Source organism: Cavia porcellus, unplaced genomic scaffold (assembly GCF_034190915.1).
Source record: "Cavia porcellus strain 051 isolate PalLab524CR breed Dunkin Hartley unplaced genomic scaffold, mCavPor4.1 scaffold_20, whole genome shotgun sequence".
NCBI classification, from domain to species: domain Eukaryota; kingdom Metazoa; phylum Chordata; class Mammalia; order Rodentia; family Caviidae; genus Cavia; species Cavia porcellus.
In genome coordinates, this window is record NW_026947503.1 from 8,362,037 (window position 1) to 8,386,636 (window position 24,600).

The 24,600-nt window shown below is 36.8% G+C and overlaps 1 protein-coding gene across 4 annotated transcripts in view; it reads left to right on the forward strand.

The window, feature by feature from the left end:
- Nucleotides 1–24,600, forward strand: part of Neto1 (neuropilin and tolloid like 1) — a 119,424-nt gene that overhangs the window by 88,861 nt on the left and 5,963 nt on the right. For 3 of the 4 annotated variants that reach the window (XM_063231446.1, XM_063231447.1, XM_063231448.1), the window contains 3 exons: nt 18,788–18,901; nt 22,310–22,868; nt 23,819–23,893. In XM_063231446.1, coding sequence (XP_063087516.1) covers nt 18,788–18,901; nt 22,310–22,868; nt 23,819–23,879 — 734 coding nt within the window. In that variant the 3' untranslated portion in view covers nt 23,880–23,893. Of the gene's footprint in view, nt 1–18,787; nt 18,902–22,309; nt 22,869–23,818; nt 23,894–24,600 lie in introns of those variants that run through there. The other variant, XM_063231450.1, reaches the window with a different exon arrangement.

Genomic DNA, 24,600 nt, shown 5'->3' on the forward strand with positions numbered 1-24,600 from the left:
GTTCCTGTATGGTAGAAAACTGATCACTGTCTTCACGTGATACAGATCACAAAAATGGTCTCTGTGATTCTCTCACATTGATACTAAGCTTCCACCAAAACCTACAGGAATCCCCTTCCTCATTCTGTCAGGTTTATATATGTGCCCCCCCATGACTCATGAGTTGAAAACCTAAAGATTGGAAGTCATCATGTAATGAACTGCGTAAACTAAGTCTTTATTCACTGAAATAAAAGAATTCCAAATAAGACAGAAAAACATCAAAATAAAAAGCAGTGGACTTACAGTTGGGAATAGGGATTCAGAGTCATTGAGTCCTTAAAAAGGAAGCATAAGTATTCGGAAGTTTCAAGTTCCTCAAATGGCATTGTTTGTCTCAATATTAGTGGCTGAGAGACTTTGTATTATGTTTTTATTGCTTTAGATGATAACTATGATTGCTGTCTATGATGATGACAGACTGCAAGTCTCTTAGTTACTTTTCTTTCATTGTTGAACAAAACACCTAACACTCAAAGTTAAGGAAAGAACGGTTTATTTAGTTCCCAGTTTGTGGAGGTTTTAGTTCCTAATCAGCTGGCTCCAAGGCAGGGTGGCAGGGCCCAGGGACGCCAGTTTCAGGTGGCAGAAGAGAGCAAAAGCAAGTTCAGAAGGAGAACGTAACCTCTTCTCCTTCCTTATGTTATATGCAGGCTGTCCACCCTGGGTTGGGTGTGGCACTCACACCACCCTATGTCCTCCTCTTGCACAGGATGAGGATGTTTATAAAGTGAGGACCTTGATCCCCTGCTGAGCTGCTTAAACTTCTGAACTTCTCAAGTTGACATAATAAGCAACATCCTAGAGTAGTAAAGTGTGCTGGGATGTACAGCTGCTGAGTTACTTATTTAACTTCCAAAGTTGACGCAGCTTATCAATCATAAAAAAAAATAAAGATTTATTTGGTTCTGTAGGTGCAAAGTCTGTAGCCTTATGTGGCATTGAGCATCATGCTGGCAGGCACCAGAGGCAGTGCAAGCATCACATGCCAGAGGGAGTGATCACATGGGACTTGGGTTACTCCTGATAAGGCCACCAGGGCCCAATCACAGGGCTCCATCCGGATGTCTTTGTCACTTTCTAAGGATTCCATGCCTAAAAAGCTAATGTTAAATTTCTACCTTCTTTGTACTTCACGATGGGGATTAAATTCCAGCATCATTCTTCAGAGACAAACCATATTCAACTCATAAAAATGGGTATACAGTTTGCATACGAATGTGTGTATTTATGTATGACATAATGTATCATAAATCTAATGACATATGGTAATATGTTTTTGTCTCCTCAACTTCTGTACATTGAGGCCTTCTCCTCCAAGATGATGTTATTGGAGGTCAGGACTTTTGAGGTGATATTTGGTAAGGTTAGAGCCCTTATTTTGACATTAGTAACCTCATAAGAAAAGGCTGGGGAGACAGACCCCTTTCATCTTCTGCCAGCTGAGGTAGGAGGGAGAAGGCGATTTCTAAGAAGACACTAGCCCTCACGAGATACTACATCTGTTAGGGGCTTGATTTGGAACACTAACGTCCAGACCTGGGAAATTAAATTTCTATTGTTTGTAAGTAACTTGTTTTATGATATTTTATTATAGCAGCCTAGCTGAACTAAAATAGAATGTACTCAGTAGTGTAATAATATTTGTTAAACATATGTATGTTAGGGCCAAAGATTCTTTTTCTTTTCCCAGGAGTCAAGAGTTTAGCAATCATCTGTTACAATCCCTTATATTTTAAGAACTCAAACAGGAAAAGGAAAGGTCCAGGAAAGTTACTTGTGTTTCCCCTGCTCGCTCTCAATGCCAAATTTAATTTGTTAATAGAATTGAGGCAAGAATGGTTTTCTGGGTCCCACTCAGGAAACCTCTTGTGTATAGTTTGGATACTTTGAGAAACTTCTGTGACAAAGCTCCCAATTTTCTAAGGTGAAGTCTGATGAAAATGATGACCAAAAACGGAACAGTTAGAAGAGTTAAGGTCATATATCAGCATTGTTTCACGTACTTTACAAGCAGAATTTTGCTTTTTCACTCCTATTTATTGCATCTTCTTAGGTACACAGATACTTACATTTTATACTCGTAAGAATTTCCTATGACTACAGTTATTATAACAACAAAATTGTAGTGAGGTACTGTTAAGTCTGAGGGCTGATGTATATCAATGTAAATTTAATTTCTAGTCATCGTATTTTTACATCTGTACTCTGAATAAATTACAGGCAAGGGGAATAATGACCCAGTAAGGGAAAGTATAAGTTCTTTATCTAAGTCCTCAGATTTCTAGCTTGTATGTGGCTATTAGAAGAATTTTCTTAAACTTGTATTGGATGATAATATTTTAACAAAAAAATCACTAATGCAAGTAAAGTTGAGATCATAAGGTCCTTGAAAAAGAATAGGGTTTATCTGCACTCAAGGCTGAGAAATTCCACCTCCATAACACCGTTTGTGGGGTGGAGTCCTCCTGCTGGCTCACTCGTTCCTTGGTGGTTTCTTCCTGTGTCATGAGAGATTGTTGCTGAACTGATGGCATGAAATTGGCTTTTACTGCACCAAAACACTTTATCTTCAGAATAATCACATTGATAACATATCCTATACATGGGCAAGACACAAATCTATGTTATTACCAAAGGCCAATCTTTTACTTTGCTAGTTTGTATCTTTTTAAACATTCTAAGAGGCACTAATTAATATATCTAATCCAGTCTTAGAAAACTCCTTGTAGTGGTAATCTAAAACAGAAAAAAAAATTATTTCCCATATGAGTTTTGTCCTATATTCTCTGAGGAAGGATTCTCTAAGAAATATCATACTTCAGATGTGCTCTGAGTTAATAGTAAAATAATTTTATAACTAATTCATGTAATTAATTTTATAGATCAAAATGAAACAAATCAGACAGAAATTTACATTCAATCACTTATGGTTAAAAAAGAATGTGACTTGAGATGAATTTTCCACACATTGGAAATTCGTCACAAGCATCAATTAAATTGTGCGATATTTCATTTTATTGACTCAAGATTGCTGTAATGCAGTTTTGTGAGTTTTGATAACTTTTTATAAAATAATTTGCCTTAAACAATTATGTAGCTCTTTAAAAATTATTAAATTTGGTAAAATTTTAATTCTGAGTGCAGTTGTTCATAACCAACTGTTATCAAATTCTGCATTAAAAATTAACTGTCCAACATGGAAAAATGGAAACTTCAATGAAAAATGCTTCTCCCAATGGAATCACATGTTCTCTTTTCTGAAACAGTTTTTTTACTGTGTTTAAAACATGAATTCATTGGGGCTGGGGATTTAGTTTGGTGGTATAAGTGCCTCCCTTGCAAGCACGCAGTCGTGAGTTCAGTCCCCAGTACCAAAAAACCCCAAAAAACATGAATTCACATTGATTGGTGTCCACCATGAGTAGGGTCTAGGTCTGACCTCTGAAGTTCTTAATTTCCCTTTCCATCTGCTCTCAAGTACAGCTTTTGCACAATAAAATATCAGTCACTCACCACTTGCTTAATGAGTGACGTATTTCCATTGAAAACTGACATACAAATAAAGAGATAAACATATCTATTACTGTAAGATTATAAGAAAATTGTTTACGATAATTTTCAGAAATGAAATAATATTTTTGTTTCAAATTAATATGACAAAAGACAATGAAGTCTGTACTAAGTTTACTTATAATAAAGCAATGTAGATATAACATTTGATTTCCATTTAAATTGTGTTCCATTTAAATTCTTTTTAAAATGAAAAAAAGACTCATCCCTTGATAGAAACCTCCTATAATTCCTTCCCCTTGCAATATGTAGAATAAACAAATAGCTTCAGATATCACTTAGTGATTATCTTACATTCTGTGGAAAAATGTGTTCTGTATGTGTAAATCTGGTCCTTAATCGATTGTAAATTAATTAAAAGACATATGGTATTAGATGAGCCTGTCCTGATCATCCAGTTCACCCAGCTGAAACATCAGTCAGGGATATTGCTTGCCCCGCAGGAGAATGAGCCAGCAGCCATGTAAGACCTGCTTGCCTGTGAGAAGGGCAGCCTCTGGGAACGCCAGCATCCCGAGCCTGAACAACGAGCAGGTGATGAAAATCTCAGTCATGTGCCACTGTGGAACTGAGTTCTGGCCACAACCTAAAAATCCAGAAAGAAAAATCTCAGCCACAACCTTAAAAATCACAGCTGCCTCCAACACACCAACTCTACCTGGTGCCAATGATCAAGTGCCCAGGCCTCTGACCCACAGAGTACGCATGTAAATAAATGAGTGAGATTTTAAAATTCTGCAGTGGTGATACTTTGTTACGCAGCAGTAGTGTAGATTGTGACATTGAAAATGAGGCGCTGCTGTAACAGTGGGGTCAGGTGGTGAGCAGTAGTTGAAGGAAAGTTCAGACCTTTTGAGGAGCATGCCAGGAAGTATCTTAGATTGCCCTGGGCATTCAGGGAGTAGAGACCTGGATTTGGGCAACTGGCTGCATGTGAAAGATCAATAAATGCAGAACATGTTATTAGAAACCATAAGACAGATATCCTCCTGTTTGGAAGCAGAACGGCGTCTTGCAGGCATGTGACAAGCAGAATTCTGGCACCTCAGGCTGCGCAGCTAAGGAAATCACCCAGCTCAGGGTGGAAGGTGTCAGCTGGCTGCTTCTTGCTGCCTAAAGTGACCTGTGAGAGTGAGAAATAAATCAAAAGAGGAACAGTAAAAGACAAAAGACATTAGGAAAGGGCTGTTTTGAAAACTCCCTGTCACTTCAGGTGGGAAAGATTTTACAAGTCAGCAAGGATTGCTCAATGTGTCGCTTAAAGACAAGATTGCATCTGTGATGTACATACACGCTCTGCTAAAACATCAGAAATATCACAGGACATAGTATTTAGGAAAAAAAGCAGCACTTTAAAAAGGTTAAAGTTGTATTTCTCAGGTTCTCTACATCAACCGCAGGGTCCCCAGAAGATGAAGGCCCCTGACCTTCAGTTTCTCAGCAAGACCCCAGGCAAAAGGACCATTTTAAAGGAATTCTGGAGGCTGACTTTTTTCTGAAGGAGCAAAACCTTACGGAATGTAAACGAAGACCTACAAGCTTCTTAGGAAAATTATTTCAGCAGACATACTGTCCAATTGTATAGAAAAGGTCAGAGAAAATAAAAGATTGTAAGAATCCCCAAATTCTAATGACATGAAGCAATCTGAAAAAAATTACACACCCGCAAATATATTGCTTTTCGTAAGAAAAAATGACTCAGGGCTGGGGATTTAGCTCAGTGGTATAAGCACCTGCTTGCAAGCAGGCAGTCATGAGTTCAATCCCCGGTGCTGATAAAAAAGGAAAAAGACAAAAAAAAGATGACGCAACAGCATCAAAGCCACCGAGGATTTTTCCTAGACTCTGATCAAGACAATCAGTTTCCTCCCTGGTGTACTCCAAGGCGTGATAGCTTCATTACTGCTATTTCCTTTGCATCCTTCCATTCTTGAACCAGGACGCTAACCTGCTCTGCCACTGTGCCTTGGGAAGGCTGGGGGCCACGAGTTTGCCTCTGTAGTTTCCTGCGCTCATGGAAAAAGAGAAACCAGGCCTGGGCTGGCACTGTGGAGCCCTCCAGGGGCACATCTGTCAGCTTCCTCTGCACCAGATCATTCCAGTGATGAGATTTTGGGTTTCATACTGATGAGTTGTAAATTTAAGAGAAATTCTGGACTTGGAGTGAATCTATCCTGTGCTGTCCTTCTTTGGAATATGTTTCGCAGCAGTAAGGGAAGGAAAACACCAGCCGCCAGAAGACTGTGGCGAGGATTTTGTTTGACTCTAATGTGTCTCCTCTTGCTTGTTTAATAAAGCAAAACAGAACAAAACAAAACAAAAGCTTACAATTCTATCCTCATGTAAAAAAACAAACAAACAAAAACAAAGAGGTTGTGAGAGTGACAGAGCCCCAGTCCACTGTCATGTTGCATTATATGGCAAAGTTAAGGTAGTTAATATCACTAGGTCATTAATAAATTGACTTTGACTTAATTGAAAGGGAAGCTGTCCTGGTTGGCCTGGTCCAATCAAATGATCTAATTTAAAAGACGTTTTAAAAATCAGTGGGGGCTGGAGGTTTAGCTCAGCGGCATAAGCACCTGCCTTGCAAGCAGGCAGTCGTGAGTTCGATCCCTGGTACCGATAAAAACGAAAAAGACAAAAAAAAAAAAAAAAAAAAAAATCAGGCTTAGTGCAGGTTAGAGAAATTCTGCACTGTAGCAAGGATTCCTGCTGGTGATAGGGGACCAAACTGCGCTGTAATATGGAGGATCACATGGCAGGGAGTGGCAGGTTACCCTTGTGACTTGAGAATGACCTTTGGCTGTCAGCCAGCCATAAAACAGGGACCTGAGTTTTACAACCCCACAACCCCAGTGAGATTTAGTGTGGCCTCTACATTCAGGTGAAAGTCCAACTCAGGCTGACTTCTGGACTTTAGTCTTATGGGGTTGTAAAAGAACTCGCCAACTGAATGTAAAGTATTGATTGCTATCTCCTGCTAGAGATCTCAGTACCTCCATAATATGAAGGTTAGGAATACTTTATTAATGTGTTAAATATTTTCTTATGTATGTCATGCAGCAACATAAACACCAGATGATACAGATATAAATATCAACAATACAAAGTTATACTGGGAAAATTATACAATGTATGTCATATTTTAGCAGGTCTTCTGACAGTAGATATAAAACACGGGATGTGTGAAAGAAAGTATCTCTTTATTTCAAATATGAATATTTCAAAATATGCATTAGTATAATACTGTAGCCACAGTAAATAGTGAAAAATGAGCTAGAGAAGAATAAATAATAATAAAAGATAAGAATTATATAAAACAATACTTAAAAGATAAGTATTCTATTACAAAATGAGACAAAGAATAATTTATAAATGAAGTATAAAAAGCTTATCATAAATGAAAAAGTATATAGTAGTAGACAAAGAGATGTAAGTTCAAATAGTAATGGCGTTTTTGTCTATTATATTATTAAACAATAAAATACCAAACTTGGAGATGGCATGTTGAAGGCAAGCATGTGTACTGCTGATAGGAAAGTTCGAGTTTCCCGGGGGAAATTGGGTGCACATATCAAAGTGCTAGAACAGAGAACAGCAAAGAGAGGTCCTCACTTTTAATCTAAATTATTGGCCAGTAAAGTCATTTACCAGTAACAGGTAAAAAGAAGTGAAGGAAAACGGGAAATGCTTAAGTGGCGTTACAGGCTGTATCTAGTTGTCTTCCCAAAGCCTCACGTGGCCGCTTCGCACAGAGGGCTGGGTCTAGCCAGTGTGGTGCTGGGACTAAGGATGTGTGGTGACTGCATCAGTTCCCTGGTGGTCTGGCACAGTTCTGGGCAGGACTGAGGCTGCTTCACCCTGGGGTGAGTGCGTCCTGCCTGAGAGTGAGGAGCCTGGGTAGGGGATGCAGGCAGAGGAAGACTCTTCCGTCTGTGGCTTGCTTCTACTTCTGTCTTCTCTGAACTGTTTCTCCTCTGCAAAGTCCCTCGGCCATGCGACCCTGCATTGGAGCCAGCCAGCTATGGACTGAACCCTCTACAAACTGTAAGCTAAGTAACCTTTCCTCCTTTAACTTCGGGTGTTGGGTATTTTGTCTCAGCAACAAGGAAAAGTAGATAAGACAAGTGGGTTGCTCAGATGATTCTGGGAGTATATATATATATATATATATATATATATATATGTGCACTTTTACAGTGGTACAATGAATTAATGCAGGGAGTAAACTATGGTAAGGTATAACACGAGGCTGGAGATGTTACCCAGCTGGACAGAAGTCCTGGGCTTGAGTGCCCACACTGGAAAAAAAAAAGAGAAAAAGTGATATATGCTCAAATATTTGTATGGAATATGAATTTAATATATCTACATATATATTGTATATGTAATACTTATGTTCAGAAAATAATGAAATTAAGATATTACCACTGTTTGCCTTTTGTACAATGAATATGTAGTATTTTGGTAAAAATCTTAGTCTAGGAATATTACCCTCTGAAGGGATATGTTAATCCTAAGAAGAAAACAAAGCTATATGTATTTTTGTATGTTGATAAAATTAAGACTAATACAATTTCAGAAAATAACTTATTATTTTAACTGTACAAACAGTTGACAATACCATATCATAACGTAGAGACTTATTATTTTGGATTATATAATCACTATGAATTAATGACAATCAAATTGCTCTACCATTTATCATGCAAAACACAACTGATGACTTAATTTATCACAAAATCTTATGGGAAGCTTTCCTTTTGGCACTGTCCTTAGAACACGAGATGGAACATCACTTGGTGTGACTGACTGCAGAGCTGAATTCCTTTAACCCATTAGAAGGTAGAGAGAAGCAGGCAGAGATCACAAGCGTGTGTGACAGGAATTGCCAGAGTATCTCAGGGAAGCTGCAGCTGTCCCCCATCAGTCATCTCAGCCATTTCTATTTCTGTTCTCATTGCTGTCTGATGCAGCCGCATCCATCTCTGCAGAAGTCTGGTACCCCCGCTTTCTGATTGTTTGAGCAACCAGATACATGGTGTGTTGGGTGGGTGTATTCATTTCATATTACTGCTGAAGCAAAGCGATTTGCATTTAGTTGACTCAAACAACACAGTGTATTACTTAGTACTTCTGGAGGTCAGAATCTGTGTTGAGGTCTCTAATTTCAGTGGCTTAACCCTCACCCAATAATCCAACAGCCACAACAACCACAACCACACACAAGAGGCTTGATGTGGGTCACTGTTCAGGGGAACTCAGTTATAACTGGCTGGCTCCACGGCTGAAGCATGAGGGAGGAAGGGCAGGTGGAACAAGCATGTAGTTCCTGGAGCTGAGATGCACTAATATTAAACATTAACACTAAACATTTTTAGGAGCAGAATCACAAATCAGTCATTTGAAAAACTGTGTCATTTTAAAAATATGCAATAGGATGATACATTGTTTAAGAGCACAGTATTGGTCTTTTACTTATGTATAATGCCTAATTTTATACGTCAATTTTCTTTCTTAGAAAAAGGGACAATTACAGGGCTGGTGAAAGTTGTAAACACATGCATCTGGAAGTGAACAGAAAGTTAATAAAAGATGGCTATCTTGGGGTCTATTAACAGCTAGCAACACACTGAAATTCTGATAGCACTTCATTTTCTTCTTCTTTTTCTTTAATCGGTACCAGGGATCAAACTCACAACTGCCTGCTTGCAAGGCAGGTGCTTATGCCGCTGAGCTAAATCCCCAGCTCCTAGCATTTTGTTTTCAAATGCAATGAAGCTGTTGAGCAAAAGAAAATGACCTAAAACTGTATCATCTGTTAGGAGACAACCCTCCCTTCCTCCCTCTCCCTTTTTCTCTCTCTCCCTCCCTGCCTTTTTCCCTTTTTCTTTTTCCAGACTTTTGTTTTATTTCAATTAACCATAAAGCAAATAACTGTCAAATATTTTAATACTTAAATGTATTCTTGGTGGATTTTTATTCCTGACTTGGTAGTTCAATTCAAATTATTGAAAAAAGGTTATATACATATGTAATAGTTTAGTGAAATACTTAAAATTTAAAATCAGTTTCATCAAGCACATTTTAGGCATGTAAGTTAGCTTAATTTTAATAACTCTGGATTCTGTGTGTATTCTTTGAATAGCAGGGAATGCTGTAGAACTTTTAGTGAACATTTTAGACTTGCATTGCCTTCTTTACGTTAGAGAGTCTACAGAGATCCCATGCATGCAATTATAAGCAGCAGAGTTCTTGTTACTTTTGGTAGAATCCTTGAAGAAAATATATGTTGAGCTCTCTGACCATAGTTTTACACCTCTGCAGTTTGCATATGTCACTGAAAATATGATGTGTTTGCTCTAATGAAACAAAAAAAATTACAGTCTTGCATTGCTACCTCTTGAATCAGCAGTCACAAACTTGAGGTTCGGTTGTCGGTTAATGCTTGGCTGTAATCTTTATTTACTGTTTTCTTTTTGGAGTTTAAAAAGTCCAATAATACACCAAATATTGCATTTTTTTGGTTCAATATGTCTAAATGTTGTCTGTTGCAGACATGCATAAGTCAGTCTTGAAGCCAAAACCTGAGTCATATGTCCAGAGCTTTATAATAATCAGAGTGCAGACAAGAAGCAATTCCTTAACCTTCTTATTACAATTGTAATGTTTAATTGCACACAATGAATAAATTACTGTGCAGCTGACTCTTGGCAGATATAATGATAACATAAAATTTATAATAATTTTTATAATGAAAATAATTATAATGCAGTTCACTCTATATGAGGGGAAATAAATCATCTCTCTCTATGGAACATAATTTTCACACAAAGATGTGTTTCTCTTTCTTAAATATAGTATCTCCTAAAACAGTGAGAATATGCCATTTTAGCACAAGATTGAAAAAGAATCCAATAATTATGTGTCGGATTAAAGTTGCTTATGAACACAATCTTTATATTAAAAATCAATTAAGATACATTTACTTGATAATCCTTGATATTTTTTACCTATAACTTAGTCACACTCACATCAGAACAGAAAGTTTGGGAAACAGATACTGATTTTACATAAACAAATACAAAGATGACAGAGGGCATTAAAAAGACATACAAATTTATTTCTGGCCTCAAATTTTGTCAGCTGTTTTTAAATGCGAGGTCATTTGCCCCAACTACATAGCCTAATGGCCATATTCAATTTAAAATCTGTCAGCAGGGAAAGATTCCCACTTACTTATTTAAAAGCCCCCAACAAATTGAAAGATCCCAAATATTTGTTTTGGGGGGCAATACTGAGATTGCATAAATATGATGGTTTATATCTACATGTGCCCCCAAAGCCTCATGTGCCCGTAGGTGGGGATTCTGGTCGCTGATTTGATCTTGGGCCCCTGGTAACCATCAATGGATCAGTTCCCTGAGGAGTTCATAGCTGCATTAGTGTGGGGAGCAGAATCTGGTAGAAGAGATGGGATCCACCCTGAGAGTGTGATCCAGAAGGGTCTGTCCCTTCCCCGTGCCACTCCTCCACACTCCTTGTGCTTCCTGTGTGCCATGCTGCCCTGCCCTGGGGCCAGGTGACTGTGGACTGAAACCTTTACAGTTACAAGCCAAAATAAATCTCTCTTCCTTTCATTGTTGGTGTTGGGTATTATGCTCCAGTGTCAATGAGAGTGTATATTCATGTTTCTATAACATATATAAATTTATATTCATGCTTCTGTAGTTAGAATGCCACACTTAAAAGTTAGTCAGCAGTGAAGTATACATTTTTGCATCCTGCTTTGAAAATTTTAAAAATCCATAATCTAATTTTTTATGATTACTATCTCTGATAATTCAGTTATTTTTGTCCATCAACTTCATTAAGAATAGTTTGAAATTCCTGAGAAATTAAAACCATTGTCATTAAAATAGGACTTTAATGAGAAGATAGTGTGTCATGGCACTGTGATACTTGATGAATTTTGCCTGTAAAGCTATGGAATCTGCCAGTGAGCATTAATTAACCATCTACAGCGGGACCTATCTTTCCCTTATATTCTCATATGAGGAGGCAGACATGAGAGACAAGATACAAGAGATCAGCTCAAGTTCTGGGAACTACAGTGGGAAGAGCCCCCATGGTGTCCTGCGGTGGGGAAGGAGGCAGTGGAGTGCACAGTGAGTAGCTTGTGACCCCAGAGTGCAAGAGGATCTAGTATAGGCTGTGGGTAGGCAGGGACTCTCAGAGTGGAACTCTCCATGCACCAAGGGATATGGTGTGTTTGAAATTTCATTTAACTTATGCGAAAGTATTGGAGTGTTTTTTTAAGAGGGTGACCCAATGGGCAGATTTCTGTGGCAGTCATCTCAGTGGACCAAATAGACCCATAAAGTGGTTGTAGCTCAGTGGACTGTCAGGGACTTGGAGCTGAGATGCCAGGGGTGGTGTCTGGTTTGCATGAAGGTGTGGAGGGCATAGAGGACTTGGACACTCTGAGCTGTTAGCCCGAAAGGCTATGGGATTGTCATACCCTGAGTTAATGACAGAAAGGTGTGTTGGGGAGAAGGAGAGTGGGGAGAGCTTAGGAGGATATTAGTGGCTTTTGATGCAACTTTTCAGCCCTATTACATTGGGATGGTGATTAGAATTCCAAGTGAGGATGTTAAGTAGGGTTTTGAATGCTCAGAACAGATCTTGGTCTTTAATGTAAGTGCTGGGCGGGCATGAGAGGGAGGCTCTGAGGCCATTTGAGTCACTCATGAAAAAGATGTGGAGGGAGAAGAGAACCAACACATGACACACAGGAAACAGTAGACACTAGCTCAGTAGCCAGAAGGTAGAGACATCCCCACCTAAATTAAGGCACCTTCGTGTCCGATTTTGCTATGGAGTATGAATTACTGAACTCAATTGTGTGTTGCAATTCTGTATCTATAACAATGTGGAGCTTTACTTTCCTCTCTCAAGCAAAGGCAGCAATGGAATAGGCTGCTGCACCTTCTTTTTCTTGGCTCCAGAGCATCTTGAATATCAGAAGGTTCTAGTAAATCACTGTCTTCAAAGCTGGTAAGGGTTGAATCCAAGAAGTAAAGCAAGGGGATTGACACATATACCAAGCTCTTCCCTCATCCTCCCGCTGCTCCAAACACATAAACAAGCATTTCCATCAAATTAAAGGCTGAGGGCATGGAGAACATTTTTAAGGGTAGAAGACCCAAAGGAGTGTATGTGTGCGCGGGTGTGTGTGCACATGTGTGTGTGACCAGTATTCATGTTGAAAGAGTGCACGTGGCTGTGCCTACACAGGCAGATAGGGAGCTACCCGAATGTTAGACAAAACTCAGATTAAAGAACTTAAATGAGCCTGGTGTGATGGCACATTCCTGTAGTCCCAGCCTTTGGGAGGTTGAGGCAGGAAAATCCTGAGTTCAATTCCATCCTGGCATCAGTGAGACGCTGTCCTTCCTCCAATAAAAGTTCCAAGCAAGGAATGTGAGGAAAGCAAGAAATAAAGAGTGGGTGGAGAGAGCAAAAGTGGGTGTGGGTAGTGCAGGAGTCGAGGAATCCTCCCCGCCCTAGGCACCAAGTCAGATAATGAGCCCTTCTATTTCCAGATTTGCTTAATGCAATCTGATTATGTCTCTGACTTTGAATTAATCTATCAACATCAGTTTTATTAATAGTAACAAACATGTTTGAAATATCACTGTTTCAAAGAAAAATCTGTTAGTTGTACTTCAATTTCATTTCAATATTTATTGAAGATTGTGTACTAGATTTTGGATTTGTTTCATAAAAAGAATTTCAATAGAATAAGCTTTAGTGACTTCAGCATTAAGGGAGAAATTACAAATTAGCAATTTTAATTACAGAATAGATGTAGTGCTTATCCCCTACAGGAAAACATTGAGAAATGATGGCTCCACTCATTATGAGATCTTTGAAAATTTCTGAATTTTCTATGTGATGCTAATCAGTCTTTTTGTGACCAAACTTAACCAGATTCAGATATGTCCAAAATTATTGTTAGTGTATCCTACTGTACTGTTCATTTCTTTAAGAAAGTGGTTATATATATATATATATATATATATATATATATACATTTATATAATACAGATATCTGTATATGCAATGTATGTATAAACGTGGTTTGTCACAGGTGTATTCCTGGTGTAAACATCTGTGCTAGGGCAGGGGCACTGTTACTGATCTTTGGTATAATTCCGCCATCTTGTGGCTCTACTGGGAACATAACGGCAGTTTAAACCCAACACACAAGCAATGAAACAGTATTTATCAAATGCATTGTTAACTATTTTAGAATATAGCCAAGAATAGGTGCTATGAAAAAACTATAGTTTTACTGGCCCAAATGAATGAAAGAGAAAGCTAACGTTTTTACTGGCATTTGAGAAATTTTAGGGGTTTTTCAACAATTACAAAACTGTGTGTCTTTACATGTACACATATGCATGTGTCCATACTAAAAGTTTTTCAAAAAGGGCTAAATACACAATAACTAGAACAAATCCTAGACATAACCACTGCTCACATTTTGGTTCTGAATTTCCTATAAAATTGTCCCAAAGTGTATTTATGCATGAGTTCTATAATAATAAAAAAAATATTCTTACTGCTAGCCAGGCTTACATTTTAATAATCTCACATTCTATATTTCCTTAAGAATTAGAAATTTCATCATTATAATGATTTTTTTTGAACACCAAGACAAAACTTCCTAGTTTTCTAAAATAATTTGTTCATCTAGTAACATGGTAAACAAATAAAATTAGAATTATATGACTTACAGTTGAATGAGCTTCCTTCTTTCAGGACTTCTTAGAACCCTTTGTGAATGGGAGAGGTTGAGAAGGTAAAGAACCACACAGCTCTCAATGATTCACTGTTTTTGCCTTTCACTCCTGAGCCACTGAATCTTGCATTCCCAAAGCATTTGCTATGAAACATTTGGATACACATTCATTGAAGACATTGTAAACTTGAGTTTTTAAGTTGCAGTTAAGATACTTGTAGATAATCTCAAATTATGGGTGTAAGTATTAAATTTATGAATATTTTGAAAAATTCTATTACCACAATAATTAGACAGCATTATCACTTTTATGCGAGATGCAGTTCTATAGGATTGATTAGTACTCTGAAAAACATCCCTTTACATTTGAGTCAAATGGCCACAATGTACTCTTTTCTAAATCTTGCTTATCTTGTTTCTCCAAAATGAGACTTACATAACTCTCTTTATAATTTGATGTTTGAAAACTTGTGCTATTTTAATGGTCCTATTAAACCTTGAAAGTTGAATATTAAAATTAAATATCTTGTACAATCAAACCTTACTTCTATTAAGTAGGAGAAACATGCTAAAATTTGCTTGGGCCACAATATTTAAAATACCAAAGTTCTATTTTTTGCTTGTTTTTTATAATTGAAATATAATATTTTGCAATAAGCATGGTTGTATTAGAGGTATATTTACTCTCCACGATATGGAAATAATTTAAACCAGGAAAGCTTAGTTTTAATAAAGCTTTGAGCACATCTTCAAATATGGATTTACTTATAATGCCAGCATGGAATTTGTGATAAGAGTCCTCATTTTACAAATTATGAGATGTAATATCAATTAAATCACTTTTTTGGTACTGGATATTGAACCTAGAGGACCACCTCCAATTCTTTTGAGTTTTATTTTGAGACATGAGCTTGCTGTTTCCCAAGCCGACCTCCAACTTGCAACCCTCCTGCCTCAGCCTCCTAAGAAGGTGGGTATACAGGCATGTACCACCGCACCCAGTTATTTAGCTTTTATAACACATATTTAACCCCACTTTGTGAGGTTTTATCTTACTTGTGGTAACTATCATGGTGTGATTTTTCAAAAACAGCTGATACTTACTTATCATATACCGTATAACAGACAGCATCTCCTTCCTGTGCTTAAAGGTTTATCACACGTAACATGTCCTGTGACTCTTAAGTGGTGGTTAATATATAGGTGTCAGATGGAGCTGAAACTGGAAATATTTGAGTGTGTTCATCTAAGGTCACATAACCAACAAGGGCTGCACCTTTGCTCTGAAGTCAAACAGTTTGGCCCTTGGCCTCTGTGTAAACAGTTCCTCACACCAGGTTGTGGTCATTCCACAAGGTCTGTACCATGCTGCTGACAGTGCTGTGCACCACGCCCGCCTTACACACTCACTAGGGAGGGATGTCCCACTTCACCCCACTTACAGATGTGACAACCAAATAGCGGATGCACAAGCAGGCTCAAGCCCACAATTGTTGGAAGCCAAGGCAGCGGGAGTTGGAGGCCCAGCAGCCAGGCCCCACTGTGTACTAGCACATGGCTCTGCTCTGTGCAAAAAGCTTTTCTGTCCAAGCAACCACCAGGCTTTCCTCCAGAATCGTGGTTCCTCCCAGGGCCAGTCCTAGCCTGCCCTTTGTCCTACAATCAAGGAAATCCGTGCAAAACCGCTGGGTCTGGATAAACACTTCCGAAGATACATGTAAAGGACAGTCAATTCCATAACCAAAGAAGCCTGCTTTTCACAAATGTGCACGCACAAATTCATGAGAAAGGAGGTAACAGGGATGGCAGAATCACTTTGTAGTGTTTTAGTGTGCACTCTCTGTATACATGAATCAAGACTAATGATCCCTTACACATAAGACAGTCCTTTGGCTGGCTAGATTCTGTCACACTGCATTTTAACAGAGCCGTTTCTAGATCACAATCATGCTGTGGGCATTCTGGGCACACTGCCTGTGAGGTGAGACTGCAGGACTGGTGCTGGTGCATGCTGTGCTTAGGGTTCCTGAGAATGCACTAGGTACATTGACTTGGAGATAGCAGTGTGAACTGGCATTTTACTTCTTAGGCAGGAGAAAAATAGAGACCTGTGATGATCCATTACCTGTCTGTATTTCTGAAAAAAAAATAGCAAACAATAGCAAGGACATTCAGAATCTGATATGTATTTTTGGTGAGTGTAAGACAAACTTTGTGTACCATGCATAAGACATTGTAGATCTGTTTTTTTAACCAGAGCAGGATTTGATTACTTGTGCATTTTTTTGTCATTTGCAAAGCAATTCTATAAATACTAGCAAAAGTAATCAAGAGAAAATATGGAGCATTATCTGGAGAACAAAAGTGGGAATGATTCCTAATTAGCTAGCATATTTGCATAATCACTTATTGTCAAGAATCTGATTTAGCGTCACTCCTGGATATCTACTGCATTACTAGTAACACCTCTAATGTTTAATAACTGATACCACCTGATTGATAGTTTCAAAGTAGTAAACAGCAGAGGCAAAATGACATTTGAATTTTTTAAAATTCAAATTGCAGTACTCTTACCAATATATTGTTGTACTTTGTTCAAATCCAATATAAATGACTTTTATTTATGCATTTATATTTACAATCTAAACAAATCCATTTTACTTAGTAATTACTACAATATTTTTACAATTCATTATGGAAAATAGATAACCGTGTATTCTTTTAAAGATACTCTACAAAACCATGGATTTGTTAAGTGATACTTTTTACCAAAGCATTTTATAGCTATTCCAATCCACTTGCAGAAATCTTCTTTATATTCTGTGGACTAGTTGTTAATAATCTTCATTACCTGCTTAGCAGACCATGTCAGTTCTGCAGAAACCATCAAGGTTAGGAACAGAGATGCAAATTTAGGTCTACAGTAAGAAGCAGGGTTTTTGCAGTAATACTCAGATCCTTAAAATGTACATTGTAACAGGTTTATACTATTATCTGTCTTTTTATCCTGCTATCAATAACCCAATAAAGTGTTGAAAATTACCACTATGTATTCTTTACTCTCCTTTCTTTCTAACCTTAAATAATTTTCATTCTTTGACAAGGAACTGAACAGAAGGAAGAAGTGGGTTTTTACTGGGAGGGGACTGGTGCAGAAGACCAGGTGGAACCATTTGGCTCGAGCTACTCTTGTCTCTTTGACTTACTTTTGATTTTCAGAATTTTAGTCTTTTCCATGTAAGAATTTCTCTAGGAGTATTAAAATACTACTAAGTTGCCTGATGTGAAGTATTTTCATGAGCATTTTGAGTGGTGTAGCAACTATAGTAAAGACTCTAGCATTCTAAAACACATACAATGTATAGTTTTGAAAATAAAAGAATTCATACTTCTGTAGTGCTTAGACAATATTGATCATTAATACATCTTTAATGATTAATCACCATAAACTATGTAGGTTGAATTAATGTACATTTTTCTGAAATGTTTATCTGTAAAATGTTTCAAAATAACCTAAAATTATACTTGAGATATTTACATTTAAAATGTTAGCTTTAAAATTTTCTGTAAGCTATAATCCACAAGGCAGTTCACTACAGACGTTTAAATGTTATTATTATGATAACAAAACAGATATGGTTTTCCTAATATGAAAATCATATCTACTATTTTGTAATGTTATATCTGTTCTTCAAATATCCTGGTAATTAATCAGCCAGATTTCATGTCTTTTTGGGTTTTACCTCCCTTTGCATAAATGTGTCTGTAATCTGAAGATCAAGGCCATTATACTATATGTAAAATACCTATGTAGTAGAGTATAATGTTCATGAGCCTGATTCGTTATTATTGTTTGTCAGAACTAATTTTAGTTTCTTTCTGCATTTTCATAACTATTGTTTTTTTCATATGCTGTAATGATATTACAGGGTTTGGCTTAGTATTTATTTTCTTCATTAGTACAGTATTTTTCAAAATTATTTTAATTTTTCAAATAAGTTTTTGCATGGTAAAACTGAACTTATGCACACAGAATTGAAGTATGGAGCATAATGTATGCGTATGGTAGGCATATTAGTGAATGCACCATTTTACAAAGCGAGAACACCTCTAGTAATAAACAGAAGAGAGCAAAACTACCTTGCCATTTTATAAGCTGATTATGACCCCCCAAATGCCTACTCTTTCCTATAACAGAAAGTAATAACCAGGGCAGCAGCACCTCTGACAACCAGGTGGCAGTTTGCTTATCTCAACCCTGTGACAAGTTGTCATTCTAATCTTCTCATTTCTAGATTGAAAACCTGAGTGGTTTAATACTGAGCATAAGACACAACTCTTTTGTCTTCTTCTCCTTGCTTTTAGCTCCTTGTGAAGGCAACACGTTCTTCTGCCACAGTAACATGTGTATCAATAACACCTTGGTCTGCAATGGACTCCAGAACTGTGTATATCCTTGGGATGAAAATCATTGTAAAGGTAATGATTAGCCTTTGAAATTTGCAAAATTCCCTACCTGTAAAATAAGAATAAAGCTTATGTGCACTGCTCATAAAAATAAGTATATAGTGGCTTTGTCATGCACTTCTAATAATCATTTTTAGGCATTTTCTTTGCCTTTACTTAGGCTGTATCCACACATTTCCTGATTCATAGTAGACTGTCTTCACCACTAGAATGCTTACTAATATCTTAGAGGCTGCCGTGCCATGGAGAGTAAATTGGATTCTTTTGTGGAATACATTGCTCATTCTCATAGGTGGTACTCACCAATTCATAGCCACACCTCCCATTTATTCCTGGTGGGTTTTTTTTTTTTTTTTTTTTTTGCCCTTTTTGCAAATACTCTAGAGATAAAATATCTTTAAGGAGCATTATGCTTTCAAGTACTTCCAGCCTTTTTTACTGCACATCTGCTACTAAATGCTTTTCACCTTATCATTAATATAGCTCCCAACACCCCTGGTCTCTTCTGTAATCTCTCTGCAAAGGGTTATGTAAGCAGGAATTTTTGGCTGGACGATGATGGTGCATGTTAAATTGGAGCTGCCAGGAACACTTTGCTCAGCTTTACTATCAAACAATTTGCAAAGAAACTGAAACACTCAGTTGCCTGCGTCCAGTTATGTCTACCTCAGTGCCTTCTGTGGCTGGGCACAGGCAAGCATCACACCGTTCCCACTGTTTGGTAGTCCTTAAGATGAGCAAAGTTGGCAGTGATTATTTGGATGACGAGATGTTGATCATCATTACATGTGTCTAGGGAACCACTTGTCAGTAGATAGGAAGTTAAATATCATGTGAATTATCCTCATAAATTCTCTTAATGACTCACAGTCACCACCAGCTTTGTGTGTCCCAGTGGGATTTGTTGCTATGTCTGTTAGGAGTTCTTGACCTCAGCCAACAATCTGGGGCTGAGGATTTAGCTCTGTGGTGTTAAGTGCCTACCTTTCAAATGCACAGTCATGAGTTAGATTCCTGGTACCACAAAATAATAATAATAATAATAATAATAATAATAAATAAAATAAAATAAAATAAATAAAAATAAAAGAAAGTCCCTGGCCTGTCCTCTAGAAGGCACAACCATTCATTTGATGTCTGATCAATTTTCTAGTGATGGAACGTATTTCCTATGATTTCAGTAAGTTACAAAGTTCTGGGGTTTGTTTTACGGCTCAGTGTGAAATATATCCTAAAGAAGTCATTAAATCTTACTTTGTAAAATCCAGTTTAGCACACTTTGCCTTTTTCTTAGATTGCTCTATGTATTTATATTTAACTTAACATACTATCATTAATACAGATTTTGGTCCACTATATTTTTCTACATTTCTCATACGTTTCCTTTTTTATTCCTTTACATGTCTTCTCTTCATTAAGTGCCTATATTGTACTGTATCATTTTAATTTTCTAATAATTTTTCAATGTATTCTTGATTTTATTTTTTAGGGATTGCTTTAGGGCTTATAATAAACAATTTGATTTCTTGGGAAATATTTTAGATTTATACTAACAATTCTAGTGCAATATAGAAACATTATTGCTATAAAGCCCTATTCTTGATTCTTTTTCCCCCATATTATGTTTGTTTATGTTATGGGCTCATTAATACACTGCGATAATTCTTACTTTATAGAATTTTAAATCTTTTTGAGAAGTTGGCAGAAGAAAACATGGCATATCTATGCCAGCATTATTTCTTACACAGTCCTTTAATGTTTCTGCTTTTCTTCATTTGCTTTTGTAGAATTCCTTGACCTTTGGTGTCATTTCCCTACTCCACTTTAGTTTAACTCTTATCAATCTCGTTTGCATGACTGTCATCAAATACGTGTTAATTTTGTAAGTGATAGACTGCAGCAGTACCATCATATATATCTGGCATTGTGTTTTTTTCTTTTTAAGTGAAGAGTACAGAAGAAATGCTCAGCTGTACTGTCTTTCCTAGTTATTGAAATAATTGCTTCTGTACTTATTTTCTGGTTTAAGCTATCGTCTCTCCATTTTCATGCGGATTTGCTACTGTCTCAGGTCACTTTTTCTTACCTCAAGAATTTGCTCCCTTATTTCTTTTAAGGCATCTCTTGCAGCATTGATTCTGTCTTCCCTCCTGTGTGTCTGCCATTCTTGAATGTGGGTTAGCTGGCTATTGTGATTTGGCTACAGTTTTGGTTGTGGTGACTTAGGCTTTGCTTTTGTCTGCAGCCCTTGACATTACATTCCCACTGTCCCCTTCTGGCTACTGATCACAAACCAGGTGATGGCCTGCTGGGGGCTCCTGATGAGTGCTTTGGTGGTGCTGGTTTCTAGGTTTTCTCTTTATCTGCTTTTTAAAAATAGTTTTAAGTACTGTATATCAAGGCATGGATTCTTTTTCCATTTATTCTAATTGGAATTTGTTAAATTTAGGTACAGATTCTGTCATCAAGTTCGGGAAATTTTGAGCCATTATTTTTTAAAAGTGTTTTTCCTGTTTGTCCTCTCCTTCTATGCCCCCGTTGCATTATGTGAGTGTGCTTGTTTGTTGAATGCATTTTGCTGAGGCTCTGTTACTTTTTCTGCCTTTGATGTCCTGTGTCCTTTATTAAACTTTCCTAAGCAGGGAAAATAATTTGAGGTTGCAGTCAGTTGTGGCTCAAATGTCGTTGATTCCCACTCTTCCTAAGAAAATCCAGTTTAATTTTTCAAATAGGTACTTTACCAATTGCTATAGACCTTTCAGACATTTTCAAGGAATTCATTAAATAGGAATTTAAATTCAATCACTTTTCACAGTAATTTTTGCCAATTATGGCCACATGATTTGGTAAGCAATCCATGCAGACCCTCATTACACCATGCCAAAATTTCTGTCTTGAATCTGAATTGAGTTATTTTTTGCTATCAGGATAGCAGGCTTAGTTTAACTTCAGCAATCTCTGTCAAGCATAGGTATAGAATAACATGGATATATTTATATTCCCAATTACGCAGTTTAGAGGTATCCTTAAAACTAAGAAGAAAATAATTTACTGTATAAAATTACCAGTTTCTTCCCAGATGTTATGCCACAGATCTTGAACACATTTCTTCAACATACACATGTGCATAGATATAGACATTCATATGTTTGTATGTGTTTATATAAATATGTGTATATAATTATTTAAAGCCAATGTATTGGGCAGTCTGAGGGGCATTTGGGAATGGAAGGCAGGACTGTTCTGAAAAGTGAGAACATGTCTTGTTTTTAAATATTTTTAGGCTGTTTTAAGTTTGTGAAAATCCTATGCCCAGCCTATTTCATTTTGAAGTTTTCAGGATATGTTTTGACCATAATATTAATGTGTGGTGGGTTGTTTCTCGTTTTGTCTATTGTTTTGACTGTCTCCTACCTGCAGAAAAGAGGAAAGCCAGCCTGCTGGACCAGCTGACCAACACCAGTGGGACTGTAATTGGCGTGACTTCCTGCATTGTGATCATCCTTATTATCGTTTCTGTCATTGTACAGATCAAACAGCCTCGTAAAAAATACGTCCAAAGGAAATCAGACTTTGACCAGACCGTTTTCCAGGAGGTGTTTGAGCCTCCTCACTATGAGTTATGTACTCTCAGAGGGACAGGAGCAACAGCTGACTTTGCAGATGTGGCAGATGACTTTGAGAATTTCCATAAACTGCGGAGGTCATCTTCCAAATGCATTCATGACCATCACTGTGGATCCCAACTGTCCAGTACTAAAGGCAGCCGCAGTAACCTCAGCACAAGAGATGCTTCTATCTTGACAGAAATGCCTGCACAGCCCACCAAGCCCCTCATCCCGCCCATGAACAGGAGGAACATTCTCGTCATGAAACACAACTACTCACAAGATGCTGCAGATGCTTGTGACATTGATGAAATCGAGGAGGTGCCGACCACAAGTCACAGGCTGTCCAGACACGACAAAGCCGTCCAGCGGTCAGTATCAGTAGGTTTGTTGATGGCAGCTATAACCTGAGGACTGAAATGTCTTCCGATTATTATGTGCTATTTTGTCTTCATATTTTAACTCCCTGTATGTGATGACTTAACTATATTTTCTTAACGTTTTTCCTTTTCAGTACTATACATAGTTTCCTTAAGTCCCGCATTGCATGATATATATGTAAATACATATGTGTGTGTGTTTGTGAGAACTCATGCACAATAGATCAAAAATATTCTATTTTTATACATATGCTCATTTGTGTAAAAATTATCTTTCAATTTATAATACGGATTTAAACGGCTAATTTGTTTGCACATGGTTGTTCCCATCAATATTCATATATTTTAAGATAGAAAAGGATATTTAGAAAAAAATTGCCTTACTCAGATGGCTAATCTATCTTGCTGGACAGTTTTGATACAAACATAATATTTTTCAACATAAAATATTTATATACAAAAATCAAAATAGTTTTCTACATATCACAGAATATATTACAAATTGCATATGATAGCAAGGCTTAATATGACACTGAAAATTCATATTTAAATCTAGAAAGTAGAAACATTTTATTTCTTATTATAGCAGTATGTGGCAACTGTATACAGTCTTGTAATATTTTCCCTAAAATAAATGTTTTGAAGATAGATTTTTAAAATTCAAAGTAAATTAAATTTCAGCATAATCTACTTACATTTGTATTTTTGCATGTTTACTAGTAGTTAGCGTTATGTTATAAATGTTAATATTTTTTCCATTTTTAATACATTCTCAAAATCCAAAATATTTTAGTTGATTTAATATTTTGCATGATGATGACAAACAGCTATTTCTATTGTTTTATAAATTTTAGGAAAGTTTTTAAGTAAATATTTGTATGCATATATTTATTTTGTGCCCAAATACTACTTGGTTGAATGAACTAGCCGTAACATTCCAGGTTCTGCCTCATTGGGTCTCTAAGCAAACATGAATCTGAATACAACACAACTAGGGTCTAAAAAGAAAATTGAAGGTAAGCAAATGCCCTTGGTTCCTTTACTTTGTTGTACTCTGTTTTGTTTTGTTTTGTTTTGTTTTTATGTTTTGTTTTGTTGCAAGTGTCTTATAGTTTTTTAGGGTATGTGACATTTATTCATTATTTATTTGAGATGTGTGTTTCATGAAATTTCATAATTAGACGCATAATGGTCCATGCTAATGGGGATGATTTTTACCATATGTAACTTTAAAATATATGTTAACATTCTTAGAATTAAATGTTGTACTAAAATATCGTCCCATATCAATTTAATAAGCTATATTTTACATATTTTAAGATAATGATACTAAAAGTATTTAACACATGATCTGTCAGAATAAATGCCACAAGAAACCTCTTTTTTTGCAAAACAAAAATATAATATTCATTCTCAATATAATGCAACTAAATAATCTGAATAAATTAAAGTGGTAATTTAGTGATAATTTGGCAACATTCTATTCCAAACTTAAGCATTAAGTATATGAGGGTCCTCATACAATGTTTTCACGCTTATTTTTGCATGAATCTGTAGCTTATCTCATCACAACTAAATGCAGCATGTAAAGGGTTCCATTAATACCAGTTGTCTGTCTGTAGATATATTTTGTTACCAAGTAACGCAAGGTTTCACTTTGTGCTATCCTATGTCTCTATTAATCTAATTTGTCTCCTATTACATTTGCTTGATATCTAATCTC